Below are 12,830 nucleotides of genomic sequence, written 5' to 3'. Positions count from 1 at the left end.
AAATGCTCTGTGTTCAGTATCTTAAATTGAGAAAAGTACAGTATAAATTGCTTCCTTCTCAACCCTAAAAGGGGATTATGTTTAATTATCTTCTGGGATAGCTTGGTTTAGAAATAAGAAGCCAGGATATAAAAGCATTAATTAAAAGTAATGAGTAACCATAAATATGTTTAAATGTTAAGTAATATGTCTAAATATATCTTTCTTAAGATAGCACTGATCAGGAAAATCCATCGGCAGATCGAAGAGAAGAACAGCAATTCTGGAAACAGAAAAACAACCACTTTCTGAAAGGTAGGACCGGCGGAGAAGTGAATCCAAAGCGACGGGAAGATAGACCCCGGGGGGAGGGGCCGGCTCCCGGCAAGCGGCGGAGCAACCGCGCACAAAATCAGGACTTTTAAAAGTCTGTTCCGCTGAGGGACATCGCTCCAGAGGCTAAACCGGGGCGAAGCCCACGCGGGGTCAGCGTGGCCTCAGGTCCCGCAGGGTCACAGAAGGATCGGGGGTGTCTGAGTGTCGCAGAGCTTGCAGGTATTGGAACGGGAAAGCCGGCTACAGAGACAGAGCCGACAGTAAGCTCGCAGCTCCGTGTTACCTTGAACCGGTCGCAGGCTCGGTGAGCTCGGAGCGCGGCCGGAGGTCAGGCAGACAGGAGTAACTGGGCGCTGTTCTCTGAGGGCGCACTGAGGAGTGGGGCCCTGGGCTCTCGGCTCCTCCGGGCCGGAGACCAGGAGGCCGCCATTTGTATTCCCGTCCTCTGGAACTCTACGGAAAGCGCTCAGGGAACAAAAGCGCCTGAAAGCAAACCCGAGCGGATTACTCACCCCGGCCCCGGGTAAGGGCGGTGTAATTCCGCCTGGGGCAAAGACACTTGAGAATCACTACAACAGGCCCCTCCCCCAGAAGATCAACAAGAAATCCAGCCGAGACCAAGTTCACCTACCAAGGAGTGCGGTTTCAATACCAAGGAGAGCAGCAGAATTCCAGAGGAGGAGAAAGCCAAGCACGGAACTCATGGCTTTTTTCCTGTGATTTTTTTTAGTCTTGCAGTTAATTTAATTTTTTCTTTTTCATTTTTTTTTTTCTCGCCTTCGGGTAAAATTTTTTTTTTAACTGTTACCTTTTTCTTTTTTAACGATTTTTTACTAGTTTATCTAATATATATATATATATATATATTTTTTACATTTTTCTTAGGTGTTTTCTTTCTTTAAAAATATTCTTTTCTTTTCTTTTCTTTTTTTTTTTCTTTTTTCTTTCTTCCTTTTTGAACCTCTTTTTATCCCCTTTCTCCCCACTCACGATTTTGGATCTCTTCTAATTTGGCTAAAGCATATTTTCCTGGGGTTGTTGCCACCCTTTTAGTATTTTACTTGCCCCTTCATTTACTCTTATCTGGACAAAATGACAAGACGTAAAAATTCACCACAAAAAAAAGAACAAGAGGCAGTACCGAAGGCTAGGGACCTAATCAATACAGACATCGGTAATATGTCAGATCTAGAGTTCAGAATGACAATTCTCAAGGTTCTAGCCGGGCTCGAAAAAGGCATGGAAGATATTAGAGAAACCCTCTCGAGAGATATAAAAGCCCTTTCTGGAGAAATAAAAGAACTAAAATCTAACCAAGTTGAAATCAAAAAAGCTATTAATGAGGTACAATCAAAAATGGAGGCTCTCACTGCTAGGATAAATGAGGCAGAAGAAAGAATTAGTGATATAGAAGACCAAATGACAGAGAATAAAGAAGCTGATCAAAAGAGGGACAAACAGCTACTGGACCACGAGGGGAGAATTCGAGAAATAAGTGACACCATAAGACGAAACAACATTAGAATAATTGGGATTCCAGAAGAAGAAGAAAGTGAGAGGGGAGCAGAAGGTATACTGGAGAGAATTATTGGGGAGAATTTCCCCAATATGGCAAAGGGAACGAGCATCAAAATTCAGGAGGTTCAGAGAACGCCCCTCAAAATCAATAAGAATAGGCCCACACCCCGTCACCTAATAGTAAAATTTACAAGTCTCAATGACAAAGAGAAAATCCTGAAAGCAGCCCGGGAAAAGAAGTCTGTAACATACAATGGTAAAAATATTAGATTGGCAGCTGACTTATCCACAGAGACCTGGCAGGCCAGAAAGAGCTGGCATGATATTTTCAGAGCACTAAACGAGAAAAACATGCAGCCAAGAATACTATATCCAGCTAGGCTATCATTGAAAATAGAAGGAGAGATTAAAAGCTTCCAGGACAAACAACAACTGAAAGAATTTGCAAATACCAAACCAGCTCTACAGGAAATATTGAAAGGGGTCCTCTAAGCAAAGAGAGAGCCTACAAGTGGTAGATCAGAAAGGAACAGAGACCATATACAGTAACAGTCACCTTACAGGCAATACAATGGCACTAAATTCATATCTCTCAATAGTTACCCTGAATGTGAATGGGCTAAATGCCCCTGTCAAAAGACACAGGGTATCAGAATGGATAAAAAAACAAAACCCATCTATATGTTGCCTCCAAGAAACACATTTTAAGCCCGAAGACACCTCCAGATTTAAAGTGAGGGGGTGGAAAAGAATTTACCATGCTAATGGACATCAGAAGAAAGCAGGAGTGGCAATCCTTATATCAGATCAATTAGATTTTAAGCCAAAGACTGTAATAAGAGATGAGGAAGGACACTATATCATACTCAAAGGGTCTGTCCAACAAGAAGATTTAACAATTTTAAATATCTATGCCCCCAACGTGGGAGCAGCCAACTATATAAACCAATTAATAACAAAATCAAAGAAACACATCAACAACAATACAATAATAGTAGGGGACTTTAACACTCCCCTCACTGAAATGGACAGGTCATCCAAGCAAAAGATCAGTAAGGAAATAAAGGCCTTAAATGACACACTGGACCAGATGGACATCACAGATATATTCAGAATATTTCATCCCAAAGCAACAGAATACACATTCTTCTCTAGTGCACATGGAACATTCTCCAGAATAGATCACATCCTCGGTCCTAAATCAGGACTCAACCGGTATCAAAAGATTGGGATCATTCCCTGCATATTTTCAGACCACAATGCTCTAAAGCTAGAACTCAACCACAAAAGGAAGTTTGGAAAGAACCCAAATACATGGAGACTAAACAGTATCCTTCTAAAGAATGAATGGGTCAACCGGGAAATTAAAGAAGAATTGAAAAAAATCATGGAAACAAATGATAATGAAAATACAACGGTTCAAAATCTGTGGGACACAACAAAGGCAGTCCTGAGAGGAAAATATATAGCGGTACAAGCCTTTCTCAAGAAACAAGAAAGGTCTCAGGTACACAACCTAACCCTACACCTAAAGGAGCTGGAGAAAGAACAAGAAAGAAACCCTAAGCCCAGCAGGAGAAGAGAAATCATAAAGATCAGAGCAGAAATCAATGAAATAGAAACCAAAAAAACAATAGAACAAATCAACGAAACTAGGAGCTGGTTCTTTGAAAGAATTAATAAAATTGATAAACCCCTGGCCCGACTTATCAAAAAGAAAAGAGAAAGGACCCAAATAAATAAAATCATGAATGAAAGAGGAGAGATCACAACTAACACCAAGGAAATACAAACTATTATAAGAACATACTATGAGCAACTCTACGGCAATAAATTTGACAATCTGGAAGAAATGGATGCATTCCTAGAAACATATAAACTACCACAACTGAACCATGAAGAAATAGAAAGCCTGAACAGACCCATAACCAATAAGGAGATTGAAACAGTCATTAAAAATCTCCAAACAAACAAAAGCCCAGGGCCAGACGGCTTCCCGGGGGAATTCTACCAAACATTTAAAGAAGAACTAATTCCTATTCTCCTGAAACTGTTCCAAAAAATAGAAATGGAAGGAAAACTTCCAAACTCATTTTATGAGGCCAGCATCACCTTGATCCCAAAACCAGACAAGGATCCCACCAAAAAAGAGAGCTATAGACCGATATCCTTGATGAACACAGATGCGAAAATACTCAACAAAATACTAGCCAATCGGATTCAACAGTACATTAAAAAGATTATTCACCACGACCAAGTGGGATTTATTCCAGGGCTGCAAGGTTGGTTCAACATCCGCAAATCAGTCAATGTGATACAACACATCAATAAAAGTAAGAACAAGAACCATATGATACTCTCAATAGATGCTGAAAAAGCATTTGACAAAGTACAACATCCCTTCCTGATCAAAACTCTTCAAAGTGTAGGGATAGAGGGCACATACCTCAATATCATCAAAGCCATCTATGAAAAACCCACCGCAAATATCATTCTCAATGGAGAAAAACTGAAAGCTTTTCCGCTAAGGTCAGGAACACGGCAGGGATGTCCATTATCACCACTGCTATTCAACATCGTACTAGAGGTCCTAGCCTCAGCAATCAGACAACAAAAGGAAATTAAAGGCATCCAAATCGGCAAAGAAGAAGTCAAATTATCACTCTTCGCAGATGATATGATACTATATGTGGAAAACCCAAAAGACTCCACTCCAAAACTGCTAGAACTTATACAGGAATTCAGTAAAGTGTCAGGATATAAAATCAATGCACAGAAATCAGTTGCATTTCTCTACACCAACAGCAAGACAGAAGAAAGAGATATTAAGGAGTCAATCCCATTTACAATTGCACCCAAAACCATAAGATACCTAGGAATAAACCTAACCAAAGAGACACAGAATCTATACTCAGAAAACTATAAAGTACTCATGAAAGAAATTGAGGAAGACACAAAGAAATGGAAAAATGTTCCATGCTCCTGGATTGGAAGAATAAATATTGTGAAAATGTCTATGCTACCTAAAGCAATCTACACATTTAATGCAATTCCTATCAAAGTACCATCCATCTTTTTCAAAGAAATGGAACAAATAATTCTAAAATTTATATGGAACCAGAAAAGACCTCGAATAGCCAAAGGGATATTGAAAAAGAAAGCCAACGTTGGTGGCATCACAATTCCGGACTTCAAGCTCTATTACAAAGCTGTCATCATCAAGACAGCATGGTACTGGCACAAAAACAGACACATAGATCAATGGAACAGAATAGAGAGCCCAGAAATAGACCCTCAACTCTATGGTCAACTAATCTTCGACAAAGCAGGAAAGAATGTCCAATGGAAAAAAGACAGCCTTTTCAATAAATGGTGCTGGGAAAATTGGACAGCCACATGCAGAAAAATGAAATTGGACCATTTCCTTACACCACACACAAAAATAGACTCAAAATGGATGAAGGACCTCAATGTACGAAAGGAATCCATCAAAATCCTTGAGGAGAACACGGGCAGCAACCTCTTCGACCTCTGCCGCAGCAACATCTTCCTAGGAACAACGCAAAAGGCAAGGGAAGCAAGGGAAAAAATGAACTACTGGGATTTCATCAAGATCAAAAGCTTTTGCACAGCAAAGGAAACAGTTAACAAAATCAAAAGACAACTGACAGAATGGGAGAAGATATTTGCAAACGACATATCAGATAAAGGACTAGTGTCCAGAATCTATAAAGAACTTAGCAAACTCAACACCCAAAGAACAAATAATCCAATCAAGAAATGGGCAGAGGACATGAACAGACATTTCTGCAAAGAAGACATCCAGATGGCCAACAGACACATGAAAAAGTGCTCCATATCACTCGGCATCAGGGAAATACAAATCAAAACCACAATGAGATATCACCTCACACCAGTCAGAATGGCTAAAATCAACAAGTCAGGAAATGACAGATGCTGGCGAGGATGCGGAGAAAGGGGAACCCTCCTACACTGTTGGTGGGAATGCAAGCTGGTGCAGCCACTCTGGAAAACAGCATGGAGGTTCCTCAAAATGTTGAAAATAGAACTGCCCTATGACCCAGCAATTGCACTATTGGGTATTTACCCTAAAGATACAAATGTCGTGATCCAAAGGGGCACATGCACCCGAATGTTTATAGCAGCAATGTCCACAATAGCCAAACTATGGAAAGAACCTAGATGTCCATCAACAGATGAATGGATCAAGAAGATGTGGTATATATACACAATGGAATACTATGCAGCCATCAAAAGAAATGAAATCTTGCCATTTGCAACAACGTGGATGGAACTAGAGCGTATCATGCTTAGCGAAATAAGTCAAGCAGAGAAAGACAACTATCATATGATCTCCCTGATATGAGGAAGTGGTGATGCAACATGGGGGCTTAAGTGGGTACGAGAAGAATAAATGAAAGAAGATGGGATTGGGAGGGAGACAAACCATAAGTGACTCTTAATCTCACAAAACAAACTGAGGGTTGCCGGGGGGAGGGGGTTGGGGAGAAGGGGGTGGGATTATGGACATTGGGGAGGGTATGTGATTTGGTGAGTGCTGTGAAGTGTGTAAACCCGGTGATTCACAGACCTGGGGATAAAAATATATGTATATAAAAAATATATGTTTATAAAAAATAAAAAATTAAAAAAAAAAAAAAAAAAAAAAAGATAGCACTGATCATTAAAAAATTGGAAAGTAATACTGGTTAACTGTTAGGAAAATATTATAAAACATGTAAATCTCCAGTCTTAAATAATGTAAAATGGTAATAAACTTTACTAACATTATGTAAAAATATGTAAGTTTGTTACACAAACACAGAGGTACATCTCTGTACAAGGCAAATTAGAAATCAATACAATAGTGATTCTATCCTCCTAAGTCAAATAATGGTAAAGGTACCACTCAAGGTTTTAACACCCTCAAAATGCTTCTAAATAGTCTCATGTAGGTAGGTATAATATTCACGGATTTATACATTTATAGATGGAAAACAGGGACACAAGGAGTAGCGACTCTTTCCAAGGTTGCAGGGTTACAGGGTTAAGGATTAAAAATGGGATCAGAATGTCAATAATCTGACAGTCACTGCTATAGCCTTTCCAAAGACCTGTTTCACCCAAGCATTCTTCAAACTGGGCAGCAAAAGAGCAGCAAGGGATGAATTTTGGAGGGTAAACTAGGATGAAGTTCAACATTTTAAAAAGCCAGAATACTGCCTGGTCAAAGACCAAAATGAATAATTCACCGCTTGTTTAATTTACACCTGCAAGTGAGAGTTTTAAGAGTAGAGTAATAGTGTGTCAAAGAATAAGTGGTTTTACCTTACCTATCTCAGGGTTGTGGTTACTCCATGTAACTTCCCAGTCAGTTTTACAGTTGTTACTTCCCACTGTAAGTGAGAAATTAATTGACTAAAGTATAATTTCAGAATAGCAGCCTTTAATCATCCATAGGATAAGTTTGGGGCCACAGGGCTAACCAGGTAACATATTCTATGGAGGATAAGGACCACTTAAATGAAAAAGTATTCTAATAAAAATAAATTAATTGTACTAAGAACTTAAAATTTCAATTACACAAAAAATAGGGTGTAGACAATATGAACAGTTAAAACCTTTGTCCCGCTCAAAGTCTTTTGTGGGAACTATAAAAAGGAGCTCAGTTGGCTTTTGGGGGTTTAGGCTTTCCTCCTGCCTCTGCTCATTTCCTCACAGAGGTAAAGCAAGGCGTCTAAAATGGGTAAAGAAAGAGAAAAGCAGCAAAAGAGATGGATAACAGGTGTAAGCTCTAGAAGTGGAGAGTCACCATTTAAACAAAAGGAAAAGCACAGGCCCCACAGCACTGGTGAAATCAGACACAATACTGTTTACCCACAACCTCACTTTAAGCTCTTTTGTTTCACAAGCAACACCTATCCCTATGCATATTCCAACACCTACATATAGGTATTGTTTTATCCTCACTGGTAGGTACGATGCTTATTTTACACCAATTCTTCTACTGTTAAGTCTTCACGGGTACTAGAGTCAACTTAGGTACTCAGATACTGAACCATTTAGTAGTGGAGTCACAACAGAGCCAAAGGAATTAGGCAAGTGGTCTAAGCAGTGGTCTAAGAGCAATTTAACAACCAAACCAAGCCAAGAACAGATTGCCTAATTCTTAGTTCAAAGTTGACCTGCTAGATGTAGATTCCTAAATGGGAACACAGTTATAGAGGAACTCTCCCCCTTAGAACTTTTACAGATAAGTAAAGTGGGGAACGAGTACAAAACTATGGTAATACATACTTGTGATCTGAGCTTACGTTAAAAAAGACAATAGAAGTTGGTAGTATTTTTTTTTAAAGATTTTATTTACTTATTTGAGAGAGAGAAAGAAAGAGTGAGAGAGAGTGCATGAGAGGGGAAAAGGTCAGAGGGAGAAGCAGACTCCCCGTGGAGCTGGTAGCCCGATGCGGGACTTGATCCTGGGACTCCGGGATCATGACCTGAGCCAAAAGCAGTTGCTTAACCAACTGAGCCACTCAGGCACCCTATTTTTTTTTTTTTAAGATTTTATGGTAGTATATTTAAAAGTAGTAACAAAAAAAGATAGAAGAGATGGATCTGTAGTTCTGTACTCTACCCAAAGTCCAAGAACACTGACCACATAAGGCAACAGTGGAATATACAACGAACGCTCTGAGGAAGAAAAGAGGTATGATGAGTGGTGTATCCAGTTCGCACTATGTTAAGGTGTAAGTACTAGTACCACAGTTTCAACCCACCGCCAGGCTACATGTAAGTCAAAGTCAGAGTTTAGAGAAGCAAGTGATTTAAAGAGTTTGAAATGAGAAACAAAACGAAAGCTTACACTTGATGTAGATACATGTACATGGTATACGTAATGGCTCATACACAAATGAATATTTATATGTATCTTCTAAACATATAAAGGGGCAAAAATAAGTATAAAACAAAAATATTAACCTCAAATACTATGTTTTGAATTATTTTACTTAGATGGGGAAGGTGTGGAGAAGCACCTGGTTTGTATATTCATTCATGGAATCCTAGGTTGTCGGGACAGGCCAACAAACATCTATAAGACCCTAAATTCCTCAGGAGAAAGGATAACAGGACTTTTGAACTAACTGATGGTTAAGTCACCAAGATGCTAAGATTATGACTTTCAAAGGGAAAAACAAAGGTTACCCTAAACTGGAGAGGAGGACTAAAGTATCAGAGGCAGCACGAGAATTTAAAAAAATGTACAGGTATGTATGGTGATGATGGTAGCCACACTTTGGTGAGCACAGCATAACCTAGAGATGTTGAATCACTCTGCTGTACACCTGAAACTAATGCAACACTGTGTGTCAACTACACACACAAAGAATTTTTTTAATGGACAATTAATACCTTAAGTATAAGCACAGAGCCTTGGAAGACATTTGATTCAGGGAGAAATGCTTCCCACATGACACTAGGTGGTGCCACTCAAAGGCCCTCCTGCCCAGGCCAGCCCCTAGGGAACAGTTTTCTAAACCCTGCTCTAGGGAGGAGGAAAAGGTTACAGAGCAGTATAAAGGGGAAATGCTAGAACAGCAAGGTGAAGCACAGCCGCTTAGCAGTTTGTGTGTTTAAGAATGGCTGAAAGAGTTCTAATCTCCAACCAATGTGGCATCAGAGTTAGAGGGTGGATACCAGCAGGGGCAAGAGCTATGTGACTAGCAGAGCAGACACACCTGGGGCCCACATGGTACAACACTGGCTGGTAACCCCAGCTGAAATATTCCTGGGATTCTTACCTAAGTCTTGATACCCAAGAGCTGCCACGGTCATCTCTCCTCACACAAGACTGATGGAATCAGGGAAACAATGAGAGCCACCCCAACAACTAAAGCTAGAAGTGTCTCCCGGATACAAACTTTCTGCAACTAGAATAAAAGTCCAACTTCCAACAGCTTAGGTAAACCACGCTCACAAACTCATGTTGATGAAGAATGCATGCATGGTGTGAAGTCTGAGGAGGTCCATGGTACCAGATACTCAGACCCATCTCGGGAAGGGCCGCGCAAGGGGTGCTGGGGTTATTCCAAAATCCTAACATTTGTGCTCATCAAAAGGCTCCTGACTATTTCATTTTCTGTGTATGCAAACAACAACCAAAAAGGCTTTTATAATATCAGCTTTCCTGAAACTCAAAAATATTTTAAAGCCATTGTAATGAAACCGGGCCACCCTTGTTTCCATTTGCATCAGAGTGTCTTTAAGGTTGAAGTCTAAGTCAGTAAACAGTCGGCTGAGAGATTTAATACTGTCTTACTTAGATCCTGCCAGTTAAGAAAGTAAATACTCTTGAAAGCAAGTATTTAACTGACAAGTAAACCAAAGAGAGTTGAGCATTTTTAAGTGGTTAACTGAAACAGACAACAAGACACAGTCCGTACTTAATTTTTCAAAGATACAGACCTCTTCAAAATCTAACCTGTATCTATTTCTGAGAATTAGCAAGTCACAGGATCTCACATGATCAACCTTCTGGTGTTTAGGTACTCCTACATTTTCAATATTCAAGTACAATCAATGATACCGTAAGCCTTAGGAGTTAACATTCATTTGCAGGAACTGAAGGAAATAACAGCTAATGGAGCCCCTACTGCCCACCAGAAGCAATTTTGGGGGAAGAAATTTAATGGAGTTATAGCTCAGCTGCCGTTTAAAACAAAATTACATAAAAATGTAAATTACATAAAAATGTATACTCAATGAAACATGTATCTCAAAATCTTTTTAAGCCTAATATACAACTACAGGACGAATACAAATGCAACTTAAATTTTAAAAAGAGGATCCCACATGTAAAAAAAATAATATTCTACCAACAGGCTTAAAATTGGTCGTTGAGAGTAGGATTCACAAAGGCATCTTTTCCTAGACAACCGTTATTAATTAATTAATTAATTAATTTTCTTTTTTTAAGAGGCTTACGTTTCCGTTTAGGAAAAGTTCACAGGTAATGTTTTGAAGTGATGTTTCTACGTGTTTCTGTTCTGGGCAAAGTACTGAACTTCACGGTCATTAGCACATTGATAGCTGCGGCTGAGGAACACATATTTGGAGGGCAAGTTAACAGGTTTCTATGGCTCAAGTTCGCTTAAAACACACAATGAAAAAGTCACCTTGGCACAAAAGTAATTAAGAAATCAGCCTTGAGCTTCTCAGTCTGGGGCTCCCTGCGACGTAGGAGGTGCTCGCCAACGACACCGGGCGTGAGCAGAGCGCGGGGGTCTTTCTGAAGGACCTTTCAAGAGCGGTCAGCCGACCCGGGACGAACTTCCCGGACCGCCGCGCGGGCCCTCGGACACACCTGGCCCGGCGTGTGCCGCGGGGACCCGGGTGCCGCGCGCCGACCCCGCCCGACGAGCTGTCAGCGGCTGCCGAGCCACGGAGGTCCAGGAGCCGCCGCGGCTCGCGCCCCCACAGCCCGGGTTGGCCCCGGAGGCAGCTGCGGCCGCGGGGCAGGGGCACGGGATCGCACGACGCTCCCCACCGCCCTCGGCGCCCTCTGCGCGGCCTAGCGCCGCCCGCCCGCTCGCCTCACCTGCGCGGCTGCGGCGCCGCTCCCGCCGCCGGTCGCTCTCATAAAAGCCCAGCGTCTCCGTGTGCTGAGGCGCCGGCGGGGGCCCGTGGCCGCCGCCGCCGCCTCCCGGCTGCTCCGCCTCACCGCGGCCGTCCCGCTCCGGGCCGTCCGCGCCGCCGCCACCGCTGCCTTCTCCCGGGGCGGCCGTATCGCCAACGCCCGCCATGTTCCGAGCACAACAAACTGTCCCCGCCGCCTCCCTCCAGCCTCCGACCCGGCCTCCGCCTCCGGCCGGCCCCCTCCCAGCCTCGCCCCGCCCCTCGCCGGAGCCCGGGCCGCTGCCGCTACCGCCGCCGCCGCCATCCGCGGCTCGCCGGCCGGCGCGCACCATTGGCGTCAGCGGCGCGTGGGAGGCCGCCGCCGCCGCCGTCGCCACGGCCGCCGCCATCTTCTTCCTGCCCTCAGCGTGGCGCGCGGTAACTTCCCGCGCCGCGGCGGGCTCTGCTGTCCGGGACACCGCGCCAGGCTCCATGCAGCCAGGCCGCGCGTCCGGGAACAGCGGCCGCCTCCGGGGCTGGGGTCGGGAGCCGGGAGGTAGCGGGCTGGGCGCGGAGGCGGACAGAGGGTCGGCAGAGGAGCCCCGGGGCGGCGGTCGCTCTATCCGCTGCCCGCCGTCTGCGAGGTGTCCGGCCGCACGCCCGGGGCCTCTTTTGCAGGCTCGGTGCCCGAAGTGCGCCGGCGCCGCCTGCCTGGTCTTGGCACCGCCCGCGCGGCAGCGAGAGCCCGGCTCCAGATCCCCGACCCCCGCGAGCCCTGGTTCCATGCGTCCGCTATTTGGGCTCCATCTCTTCTGCATATTTATGATCGCCCGTCACATTCCCTGGCCTCTGAGTTTCCGTTGACAGTTTCCAAAACACTCGGGCAAGAAGGAGCTTTGGGGATGCCGCCCTACAGGTGGGGGCGCGGAGGGGAAGTGCCTCGTGCGCTTCAGGCACCCCCGGGCGTAGTGGGCTGTTTTTCGGAATTAGGGTTGGGGTACGGCCCTTGGCCGCCCCGGTGTCCCTGCTCCATCACCTGGGCGGCCGCTTTACTGGGCGGTCCTTTGCGGCTCTCTGGGGAGTTAACTGCGCACGAAGCGCGGTGTCAAGACCACCCGCGACAGGAATGGTGCAAGTGAAGATGCTGAGTGAAGGGGCCAAGGGCCTTTGCCACCTGCTTCCCACGTGGTTGCTGCATGCTTTATTTAGGGTGACTGTGGCAGGCCGATTTGCCAACTTCAGAACCAACCTGTACCTGTTACCCTCTTGATTAGCAAAAGGGGAGTTGTAATTCTTCCTCTAACATTAAACCCTCCGAATTTCCCCTAGACCTAAACTTGACAGCCAGGTATAAACAGGTATGA

At 43.9% G+C, this 12,830-nt stretch overlaps 1 protein-coding gene across 1 annotated transcript in view; it reads right to left on the bottom strand.

The window, feature by feature from the left end:
• TAPT1 (transmembrane anterior posterior transformation 1) overlaps nucleotides 1-12,266 on the bottom strand; it is a 65,482-nt gene extending 53,216 nt beyond the window's left edge. Inside the window, exon 1 of the mRNA XM_059165064.1 lies at nucleotides 11,450-12,266. Coding sequence (XP_059021047.1) covers nucleotides 11,450-12,251 — 802 coding nt within the window. The 5' untranslated portion in view covers nucleotides 12,252-12,266. The remainder of the gene's footprint in view (nucleotides 1-11,449) is intronic.
• Nucleotides 12,267-12,830: the final 564 nt, after the last annotated feature.

Source organism: Mustela lutreola, chromosome 1 (genome assembly GCF_030435805.1).
Source record: "Mustela lutreola isolate mMusLut2 chromosome 1, mMusLut2.pri, whole genome shotgun sequence".
Taxonomy (NCBI): Eukaryota; Metazoa; Chordata; class Mammalia; order Carnivora; family Mustelidae; genus Mustela; species Mustela lutreola.
Note: the sequence above shows the minus strand (reverse complement) of the source record. Positions and strands in the feature narration are given on the sequence as shown.